Source organism: Balaenoptera physalus (genome assembly GCF_965194825.1).
Source record: "Balaenoptera physalus genome assembly, chromosome: 2".
NCBI lineage: Eukaryota > Metazoa > Chordata > Mammalia > Artiodactyla > Balaenopteridae > Balaenoptera > Balaenoptera physalus.
The window spans coordinates 178,671,508-178,683,739 of NC_138883.1; the positions used below are offsets into that span (position 1 = coordinate 178,671,508).

Genomic DNA, 12,232 nt, shown 5'->3' on the forward strand with positions numbered 1-12,232 from the left:
ACCCCCATCACAGTTCTCACTGAGTCTTATCTGCCCAAACTGGGCTACTAAAGCCAGAGCAGAGATTGATTGTCCTTGCCCGAGGTCAGCAATCAAACGTCAGTTATACTTGTCCCATGCTAGGCTGTTCCCAGCTCAGAAGTCTGAGCGCACTTAGCTGCACGTAGCAGTGACTCCATAAACGTTTGTTGACTTGAATGACATCACTGTTCTCGGCTGGTGTCCACTGCTCACCTGTTTCCTGATATCCAGTTGATCCCTAATATCAACAACCACCCGTCACCTGGACTTCTCTTGCCCACGTTTGCCAACAAGGTTTATGTCTTAGGATGCCAGCTCAACTCTCCTTTCACACCTTGAACTTGCCTGTTCCCCACTCTGACACCTCAGAGAGACCTGAGCTTTGACTCAAGACTCAGCTGTCTCCACCGACTGACATCTCCCGATCTAGCCACAGCCACAAATACCCAGCTGTGACATTTAGAAGTGGGATCAAGGAGGGAAGGATGACGAAGCAAGAGGTAGGTACTAACATTTGTTTTCCCCAAAGATGTGTCTGTCTCGGTGCCCAGCCCTGACACATGTGAGGCCTTTCCATTCTATCTCTAAAGAGCACCAGGGAGCAAGGAGATGGTACTTCTTCCACTGCCTGATAACCAAGATCCCACATGTTTTCATTTGTGGAAACTAAACCATTCCCTTAAATTATGGATTTCCAACTGCAGGTCTGAGAACGGAGGAATACCCATAATGAAATATTTACCCATCTACAACAACATGAGGAAAATAAGGGCGACGAAATGTATTTTCCATAGGCTGAAATAGTCTATGTAAAGGGATATTCTATGTATCCTTTGTTCTGAGACCATAGTGGAACCGTATCTTATGATGGAGTAAAGTGATTCCTTATTGCAAAAATTACATCCAGCCAAAATTACCCTTCAGAATTTCTTAAGAAGGTACAAAATGAAGTCCAAGCCAATCACAGCCTGCTTTTCCTACAGCATGGAACAGATTGCTAGTTCTGCGGCTGAGCATATCTGATGAAATACTTGGCTTTCCTTGAAGTGCCACAATATTTTAAAAAACAAACAAACAAAACAAATGGGACCTAATGAAACTTAAAAGCTTTTGCACAGCAAAGGAAACCATATATAAGATGAAAAGACAACCCTCAGAATGGGAGAAAATATTTGCAAATGAAGCAACTGACAAAGGATTAATCTCCAAAATATACAAACACTCATGCAGCTCAATATCAAAAAAACAAACAACCCAATCCAAAAATGGGCAGAAGACCTAAATAGACATTTCTCCAAGGAAGACATACAGATGGCCAACAAACACATGAAAGGATGCTCAACATCACTAATCATTAGAGAAATGCAAATCAAGACTACAATGAGGTATCACCTCACACCAGTCAGAATGGCCATCATCAAAAAAATCTACAAACAATAAATGCTGGAGAGGATGTGGAGAAAAGGGAAACCTCTTGCACTGTTGGTGCAGCAGCTGATGGGAATGTAAATTGATACAGCCACTATGGAAAACAGTATGGAAGGTCCTTAAAAAACTAAAAATAGAACTACCATACAACCCAGCAATCCCACTACTGGGCATATACCCTGAGAAAACCATAATTCAAAAAGAATCATGGACCACAATGTTCCTTGCAGCTCTATTTACAATAGCCAGGACATGGAAGCAACCTAAGTGTCCATCGACAGATGAATGGATAAAGAAGATGTGGCACATATATACAATGGAATATTACTCAGCCATAAAAAGAAACGAAATTGAGTTATTTGTAGTGAGGTGGATGGACCTAGAGTCTGTCATACAGAGTGAAGTAAGTCAGAAAGAGAAAAACAAATACCATATGCCAACACATATATATGGAATCTAAAAAAAAAAATGGTCATGAAGAACCTAGGGGCAAGACGGGAATAAAGACACAGACCTACTAGAGAATGGACTTGAGGACACGGGGAGGGGGAAGGGTAAGCTGGGACGAAGTGAGAGAGTGGCCTGGACATATATACACTACCAAATGTAAAATAGATAGCTAGTGGGAAGCAGCCGCATAGCACAGGGAGATCAGCTCGGTGCTTTGTGACCACCTAGAGGGGTGGGATAGGGAGGGTGGGAGGGAGACACAAGAGGGAGGGGATATGGGAACATATGTATATGTATAACTGATTCACTTTGTTATAAAGCAGAAACTAACACACCATTGTAAAGAAATTATACTCCAATAAAGATGTTAAAAAAAAGTATTATCTTGAACTATTACAAAACAGAAAAAATAAAATAAAATAAAAAAATAAAAAACAAACAAACCTCTTAAAGACTTGAATGACACAATGCTGAGAAACACGAGACTTAGAGGAACAGAAGATTCACTGTACACCCAGCCCTAGCAGGAAAAGGGAAGGATCACGTCTTCCACACCCTCATCACTCCAGAGCACATACTGTGTAGGTAGAACCACGGAACAGCCGACAGACTCCCACACTCTTTAAAGTATTTACTTTTGAATGTATGTAGTTAGAGAGAAGTCACAAAAGTTAAGTGGCTGTGGGACACTTTGTTCCTCTCTTTCTTTTTGTTTTTGGTGAAAAAAAAAAAACACAAAAACCTTCCATTCACGAAATGAGGTTGAGATCAAATAAAACTTATAGTTAAAATGCAGTTGAGAAAATAAAAAAAATTGGCAATCTTACATCAATCTCCAAACCCTTTTAAAGGATACTTGTTTATGAAATTCAGAGATCTGAAAGTCATAAATTTAATATTAGAATAGTAAGCAGGTGTCATATGAAACAGGGAAAAAAGTTGCAGCCAATATCCTAAGGTCACATCTGGATTCCTAGAGAAATGATCAATCTAAAGACTGATTTTCAAAAGTGCTGAATTTAAGTACTATGACTTTTAACCTATTTTTCTAACTTACCATGGTTCTTTCTCGCAGTAGAGTTGAAAATTGAGCAAAAGGATAGATTTACTGTATCAAAATCTAGTTCTCGCCCTACTCGGATAAACCTCTTCTCCACTTCAGTCAGTGGAAACCCCGTTTTAGCCACTCAACAAAAGCCTCTGAGTCATCCTTGTATATTCTTTCTCTTTCACCGGTTTCCAATCCAGTAGCGAGTATAGTCAGTTCCCTTCTTAAGCCATATCCAGATTCTAACCACTGCTCCCGCCTCGTGCAGATTACAACAGCTTCCTCACGGGCCCTCCCATTTCAGCCTTCACCCGTTCCCAGCACAGCAGCCTCGGTACTCCTGTTAACGTTTAAGTTAGATCGCCATTGATCTGCTCAAAACCTAAACATGGCTCCACATCAGAGTCCAGAGTTCTTATTCTGGCCAACAAGAACACCGTGTGACTTGATCACCCATTTGTCTCACTTTACCTCTCTGACCTCATCTCTTACTGTCACTGTTTAATGAACTTGCAGCAGTGCCTGGCAAAAAGCAACTGTTAGACAACTGGTATTTACAGTTGTTATATTATTATTTCTGTTACTCCTACTGCTACTACCACCACTATTAGCCCACCCATCAGTTGCTCCTCTCCATCCACCCCGCCTTTCTTATTGTCCCCAAACACACAGAGTAGAGCTCTGCCTTCAAGCTTTGTCTCTTCCCCTTGACTAGAACACCTTTTCCCCAGATATCCGCCAGACTTTCCCCAGATATCCGCCAGACTTTCCCCAGATATCCAACTGACTTTTCCCAGATATCCGCCAGACTTTCCCCAGATATCCGCCAGACTTTCCCCAGATATCCACCAGACTTTTCCCAGATATCCGCCAGACTTTCCCCAGATATCCGCCAGACTTTCCCCAGATATCCAACTGACTTTTCCCAGATATCCGCCAGACTTTCCCCAGATATCCGCCAGACTTTCCCCAGATATCCACCAGACTTTTCCCAGATATCCACCAGACTTTGCCCAGTTATCCACCACTTTCTCTAAATATCCACCAGATTTTCCCCAGATATCTGCCACTTTCCCCAGATATCTGCCAGACTTTCTCCAGATATCTGCCAGACTTTTCCCAGATATCTGCCAACCCTTTCCCAGATATCTGCCAGACTTCCTCACTCAACACCTTCACCTCAAATATCCACTCAGTCCTTCTCCGATCTCCGTATTTAAAATTGCAACCTCTCCCTCTAACAATCTCACCCCAGCCCCTTTCCTTGCTTTATTTTTCCTTACAGCAATCACTTCCTTCTAGTATAATATATACTGTATCTGTTTATGTTTGTTTATAGTTTGACTTCATACATTATAATGTAAGCTCCAAAAGGGCAGTGACTTTGTATGCTTTGTTGACTGCTGTATACTGGCATATAGTAAATATTCAATAAATATTTGTTGAACGAATAACATTCAAATTATCATATTCAGATAATTGAAAACCCTAAAAATTTACTGAACTTAATACCCATTCATGGTATTTTTTAAAACCCCCAGCAAACTGGGACTATACGAATACTTTCTCAAATAAACAAAGGGTTGCCTCAAAAAACTTCTACGGCTCAGATAACTTTTAATCATGAAATATTACATTCCTTCCCCCCAAGGTTGAGCATATAACAAGGATGTCCACTCTCACCATTTCTATTCAACATGGCACTGGAGGTCTTAGCTAATGAAATAAGGCAAAAAGGAAAAAAAAAGCATTAATATAATTATGGATGAAGTTAGACTACTTTATTCAAAGAAGACATGATTGTATACATAGAAAATCCAAAGGAATCTACAAAATTTTAGGACTAGGTGAGTGGATTTAACAGTGTCACAGGATATAAAGTCAACACCCCAAAATTCATTTTTTAAATTGAAGTATAGTTAATTTACGTTGTATTTATTTCTGCTGCACAGCAAAGTGATTCAGTTATACATATATATATACATTTTTTTTACATTATTTTTATTTTTAAATACTAACAACAAAAAAATTGGAAAACAAAATTTAAAAATATCATTTACATCCTCAAAAACTTAAACATAGAATTACCATACAATCCAGTAATTCCACCTCTGGAATATAAACAAAAAAAATTGAAAACAGGGATTTGAACAGATATACCGTACACCAATCTTCATGGCAGCTTTATTCATAATAGACAAAAGGTGAAAATAATCTGCATGTCCATTGATAGATGATCAGATAAACAATATGTGATAATATATACAATGGAATATTATTCAGCCGGAAAAAGGAATTAAATCATGACACAGGCTGCAACATGGATGGAAGTTAAAGACACTATGCTAAGTGAAATAAGGCACAAGAGGAAAAATACTGTATGATTCCACGTATATGAGGTCCCTAGAACAGTAAGATTCACCCAGACAGGAAGTAGAGACAGGGCTGCCAGGGGCTGGGGCGTGGGAGTGGAGAGTTATTATTTAATGGGGACAGAGTTTCTGTGTAAGATGTTGAAAAAGTTCTGGAGCTGAACAGTGGTGACGGTTGCAGTTAATGTGGGGACTTAATGACACCGAACTGTACATTCATAAATGGTTAAAATGGTACATTTTATGTTACGTATATTGGATCACAATAAAAAATATCATTTACAGTATCATCAAATCCTTGGAATAAAATTAATGAAAGATGTGCCAATCCTCCACTCTGAATACTACAAACAGTGCTGAGTGAATTTTACAAAAACATGAATAGATGGAGAGAAATACCATATTTATGAATGGAAAGACTCAATATTATTAAGATGTCAAGTCTGCCCAAGTCGATCTATAGATTCAATGCCATCTCTGTCAAAACCCCTTGCTTTTTGCCTTTGAGCTTTGCATTTGCTTTGGAGCTACTTTTTTAATAAACAAGCTAATTATAAAATGTATATGAAATGCAAAAGATCCAAATAGCCAAAACAATCTTGAAGAAGAAGAAGAGGACGAGGAGGAAAAGGAATAAGAAGATGAATAAGAGAAAAAGGAGGAGGAGGATTTACACGACCATATTTCAAAACATACTATAAAGCTATACTAATTAAGAGTGTGATGGTATTGGCGTAAGAATAGACAAGTAGGTCAAGGGAACAGAATAGAAAGTCCACAAATATACCCACACAATATGATCACTTGATTTCAACGAAGACACCAATGAAATTCAGCAGGGGAAAGAAAACTCTTTTCAATATAGTATAAGAATAATTGGATATCTTTATTACCCCACACTGTACACACCCCCCAAAAAAATTAATTCTCAATGGACATGAATCTAATATCTAAATGTGAGGGCTAAAACTATAAAGCTCTTTGGAGGAAATCATAGAATGATGTGTTTGGGAACTGTGGCAAAGATTTCTTGGCTAAGATGCAAAAGGCACTAATTATAAAGTGAAAAAAACATGATAAAATAGACTTCATCAAAATGTAAAACTTTTGCGCATCAAAATCATCACTAAGAAGTGAAAAGGCAATCTACAGACTGGGAGAAAACATTCACAATACATATATTTAACAAAGGATTTGTATGAAAAATACGTAAAGAATTCCTACAAACCAACAATGAAAAGATAGTCATAAAAAATGTAAGAATGGCCAATAAGTACATGAAAAATACTCAACATCATTCCTCATCAAGGAAAGTAAGTTAAAGCACAGTGAGATATTAAAAGATCCCCATCAGAATGACAAAATTTGAAAGACTGGTGATTCCAAGTGTTGGAGAGGGCATAGAGGAGCTGGAACTTTTGTACATTGCGCCTGAGAGTGTAAAATGGTATAATGAGTTTGGAAAACTGGTTAGCGGTTGCTGATAAAGTTGAACTTACACTTAAATTATGATTTAGCAATTCCACTCTTATACGGCAAAGAGAAATTAGTCTCTATGTCCACCAAAAAAACGTACAGAAATGTTCATAGAAGCTTTATTCATAGAGAAAAAATGGTAAGCGCACAAACGACCATCAGCAGCAGAATGAATAATTATGGTACAAAGCAACAGTACTGTGCAGTTCAAAGGAAGAAACCATTACGACACACGGAAGAGTCTCAAATGCCTTGTGCTAAGTGAGAGAAGCCAGTATCAGAGGTTACATATGTGTGATTTACATGACATCTGGGGAAAGGCAACACTCCAGGGAAGGAGAACAGCTCCCTGGGGGCCGGGGATGGGGGAGCAGTGTTTGAGTCTAACGGGAGATGTAGAGGCTGCATCCTGACTCGGGAGGGCTACAGGAACCTAGGTATGTGTTAAAGCTCATGGAACGGTATACACAGGAAAAAATGATTTCAACTGTATGTAAATTTAAAGCCACTTACATCTAGTGAAAGAAGCCAGACACACTTCTGCAAGAAAGCGTACTATACAATTCCTTTTATCGAAAGCTGAAAAACAGACTGAACTAAATCTAGGGTGAAAAAACTCAAAATAGTGGTTAAATTGGGGTGGTGATGCGAAATGAGAAAGAGAACTTCCCAGGGTGACAGAAAGGTTCTAAGTCTTGATCTGTGTGGCGGTCACGTGGCTATCTACGTACGTATGATGTCCTTGAGTTCTATACTTAGACTTGTTCACTTTACCTCAGTAAAGTGTTGTAAAAAATGTTTATCATGACCGGCACATGATTATGAAGCAAATCCTCAAACATTCTTCCTTGTTTTCCCACCACTGAATTTTAATCAGTACATTTAAATCCCGAAGTTTCTGAGTTTTAAGCTTTCTCCTTGGCAGGAAATTAGGTACCTAAAGAAGCTTCTTAATTCTGTCAAATATTAGGTACAGAAGCCAAAACTGGCTACAGATCTCTAACCTCTTATTACTAAAAACAGCCTTAGGGGCCAGGGAACCTGGGCTTTTCCCTGCACTTTATGAGGCTTTCCTTCATCTTAGCTGAAATAACTCAAGATCAGTATGTGACTCAGTCAAAGTGTTACTAATCCAAAAGGTAGACGTTTGCTTTCTGGGTTAAGAAGAAAAATGCTATAATAGTTAAGTTAAAAAAAAAAAAACCCTCACATCTCCCATGAAAGGTGTGCTAATTCCTTTTTTAGTTTTACAAAACAGAAAATGTTTTAAACCTAGATTTTAAAAGAATTCAAAGCAACACTTCATTGTTAGTATGCAAAATCTAGAAAACGATACAGTAGGAAAGCATTAGCCATCAGATTAGCTATTAAATAGACTACTTCCTTTCACCCTCTCAATTCTCCATGGGAGAGTTTATTAACTTCAGGGGCCAAGTTCACATTAATTAAGCACAACTGCCCTTGACCATTTAAACAGCTAATCTATAAAAAAAAAAAAAAAAAAAAAAAGCAGCTGCTTTTGGAGGTATAGAAATATCTATCTCTCTGAGATCTATCTATCTATAGATATGTAGGTATAGGTACATGTGTATACATAGATATGTAATTATTGACAGGTTTTTTCTTTATTTTAATATTTCCATTGCTTCAGCCAGACTGCATTACAAGCATGCATCATTAGTGGATAAACTCCTAGTGGTGAAGCATTTTCACTCACGTGTGCAGTCTCTTGTGTGGAAGAAAATTGAAATAAAACTGCAGCACCGGCCCATGAGCAGCGGAATCCCTAGCCTTCAACTGCTGAGTAAGGTCAAGCGGAGGGTCCGAGCCAACAGTGAGACAGCCGGACGCAAAGAAGCTTCAGTCTCCATCACTGTCTCTCGCCCACCTGGACCTCCCCGCCCTGTTACTGTTCCCACGGTTTTCCTCTAAGCTGGCTAACCCAGAGCATCACCAGTCCTCCTCCCCTGCCTGGTACAGGATGTGCCCGTGCTGGACGGAGAAAAACCCGGGGGCACAGGCAGCATCTCCGCACTCGTGTGGAAGCACACGGACAGCTTTTCCTGGAGTCGGGGATGGGGGTGCTGAACCCGAGGCTAAAGGGGACGCCCCGCTCCACGGCCTGTCCAGTTTCAGCAAAGACGATCGCTTACGTGACAGGGACAGACACGCAAGTGCACAAGACCCCAGGGGCCAGGCCATCTCTGCCCGGTGTCCACCCAGCCCTGAGGACAGGCCTTCCTGGGCAGTGTTGGCTTGAATCCTAACTTGTCACCCCTCGCCCCCGGCCTCGGGACCTTTGTGCTGGCCCTCCCTAAGGCTCACCGGTCACCTCCCTGGGGAGCACAGGAAAGGCACCGCGGTGCAGAGTCTAGAGAGTACACCCCACAGTCAAAAATAATCTCCTCAAAATGTCTAGGGGCGCATCTGTTCTCAATTAAAAACGCATCCGGAAGCCAGAGAGCTTGATTTCCAGCAGACACAGTGGCACAAAAAGGGTTTTTAGCACACAATATTTAGTACATGATAAGGGACATAAGGTTTTGTTAGAACAAGTAAGTGTTAAGAATATATATAATATATACTAGGTGTATGTATATGTACCAGACAACCTTTTATTTAATAAAAATACATTATGTACCATGCAAATGCACTGAAGCACGTACTACTTACTGTTATTTTGTGTCCGTCATAAAATTCCGAGCTTGGCTTACCTGAAAATGAAAAAAAATGTGATAACATTAAACTCTAAAAATTAGAGGCAAAAAGTAACTCAAACTTTGTTATTTATCCAATATGACCACAAAAAAATACAAATTTGCATTACACATTCATTTACTTAAAAGAACTTTAAAACCATCATAATAAAATGATAGGAAACCTAAATTCCTGTTGATCCCCAGGAGCAGTGTAGCAAAGTCATGCAGGGGGATTTGTGACATCATCTAACAAACCAGAGCAAAGAGCAATGGGACCCCAGTTTGGGAAGATCTTAGTCTTTCTGCAGGTTTTCTTTCAAATTCTCTTCAAGCTTATACCTCTGGACTATCCTCTGCTAAGTAGTAACTAAACATTGCTTTGTAACATTTATGAGATAGTCACAAGAAATGGGGACCTTTTGGATCCATTCCCCGCCCCCCATAGAATGTGGATTCGTTTCCATGACAACACCAGCTGCTCGGTCACATCTTCACCCCTCCCCCTTCCCAAGTGCCATGACCCACAATAAGACATCATTCAATTTCTAAATAGACGAGCATTTAAAGAGAAATCTTTGAGGGGGCAATTCTGCTGTCTAGACGTGTCTAGTATTTAAATATCTGATGAAACGGGTTTCTTCTATATTTTGTAGTTGAGTGGCAGAGGGCGATTCGGTTTCTGAGCCCTGGAAGTCATTCCTGGTATCTTGGCATCATTGATTTGGTAGAGCCAGCTTCCTGGGGGCCTTTCCAATGCATGTGACCTCCCCGCCCCCAGCATCTTTACAGACACACAGACTTAGACACATTCATCACAGCAAGAACATTCTTGAGGCAATGCGGCAACTAAAGCTTCATTTGTTAAAGGTTAATCCAAGTCTGCAGCAAAAATACTCAATCAGGGGGTTATTAAATTTTCTTATGAAATGTCATCAAGGAGCTTTGTTGTCTGGATGTCAGGTTAAAGCCACGACTGGGAAAAATTCTTCTGAAGACAAAAAAGCACCGTTATGACTATCAGCATTTATCAACCTACTCTGTCACTTGAACTTGAGAGTTCTTTCATCTTCATGAAAAGTATCAAGTGTTGAGTGTGCCTTTTACAGCTCAGAGCCATCAGCTGAGGGTTTCAGAAATGCCCTTTACCACAAAGCCATTGACTGGGTGCAGGGCTTTGACAGGAAGGTGACAGGCCACTATGCCGTTCCCGTTAGGGTCTCCTCCCCACTGGTCTGGATCATGCAGCTAGAGGACTAGCACACGCAGATGTTTCAGAATAAATTCACAGTAATCACAGGCAATCAAGAACCTCACAGAACATCCGTCCAGACCATTTGTTTTATAAATAAGAACTCTGACACCCAGAAGAGGGAGATGGATCTCAAAATAAGGCTGAACCCAAGTCAGAAACCATGTTCCCAAATGCTGTCCCTTGCAGGAGACAGAGAGGCACCTGGGCAGCACAGGGGGTGACGAGTCTCGGCCAGTGGTGGCTCCAGCACCCGACAAAGGGGCCTGAACGTGAACAGAGCAGAGCGCTGGGAGTGCTCTGGGACTGAACACGCCCAGCAGGCGACACAGAGGCTGAGAAAGGAGTCCAGCGGCGTCCACCAAAGGAGGAGACCAGGGTGGGGCGCCCAACTGGCTCTGAGCTTTATGAATGAGCCCAGGGACGCCAGGATGCAAACTGGGTAGCTTACAGAACAAACGCTTATTCCTCCCAGTTCTGGAGGTTGGCAAGTCCAAGATCAAAGTGCCAGCAGATTCAGGGTTTGGTGAGGGCCCTTTTTCTGGTTCATAGATGATTGTCTCCTCGGTGTGTCCTCACGTGGCAGAAAGAGGCGAGAAACCTCTCTGGGGTCTCTTTTGTAAGGACACTAATCCCATCATGAGGGCACCGCACCCCCCTCACGAACTAATCACCTCCCAAAGCCCCCGCCGTCTAACACCATCACCTTGGGGTTTAGGACTTCAGCATATGCATTGTGAGGAATACAAACATTCAGGCCACAACAACCCTGAATGTTGATTAGACTAATTTTCACAAAAAGACTCATTCACATACACACTCAGTACCAGATGACGTTTAGATTTATTGTAACATGGCTGAGTTAAGGAGTGGGTGTAGAGAATACACAGCTTTCTGAAGGGCCATATTTCAGTACTTCTTGGTATCAGTAGGATGTTTCCAGCTGTGAATAACAGGAAAGCACAACTAAAAGTAGTTTTAACAATAAGGAAATGTGTTATCTCGCATAACAAGAAGTCTCAAGATAGGGCATGTCCTGGGGTGATGTCAGGGCTCCCGTCCAGGTCTCTGCAATTCTCTTCACAGGGATCCCCTCTGTGTATTGGCATCAACCTCAGCTGGAGATAGGATGGCTTAGGCTGTGCCAGGGCTCATGATAATTCTCATAATCCTAAAGGTTTGTTAAATACACGAAACTCACTCACAACCAAAAGCATCTAGAGAGGGGCTTCCCTGGTGGCGCAGTGGTTGAGAATCTGCCTGCCAATGCAGGGGACGCGGGTTCGAACCCTGGTCTGGGAAGATCCCACATGCCGCGGAGCAACTGGGCCCGTGAGCCACAGCTACTGAGCCTGCGCGTCTGGAGCCTGTGCTCCGCAACAAGAGAGGCCGCGATAGTGAGAGGCCCGCGCACCGCGATGAAGAGTGGCCCCCGCTCGCCGCAACTAGAGAAAGCCCTGGCACAGAAACGAAGACCCAACACAGCCAT

At 41.4% G+C, this 12,232-nt stretch overlaps 1 protein-coding gene across 13 annotated transcripts in view; it reads right to left on the reverse strand.

Annotated features, from left to right (window-relative positions):
* Nucleotides 1–12,232, reverse strand: part of LOC309654641 (uncharacterized protein) — a 179,541-nt gene that overhangs the window by 124,787 nt on the left and 42,522 nt on the right. For 12 of the 13 annotated variants that reach the window (XR_014260362.1, XM_082448977.1, XM_082448975.1 and 9 more), the window contains one exon: nt 9,469–9,509. The exons of the other annotated variant lie outside the window; for it this stretch is intronic. Coding sequence is in view for 11 of the 12 variants with exons in the window: in XM_082448977.1 (XP_082305103.1) it covers nt 9,469–9,509 (41 nt within the window). In the remaining variant the exon portion in view is untranslated. The remainder of the gene's footprint in view (nt 1–9,468; nt 9,510–12,232) is intronic. 13 annotated transcript variants of the gene reach the window in all.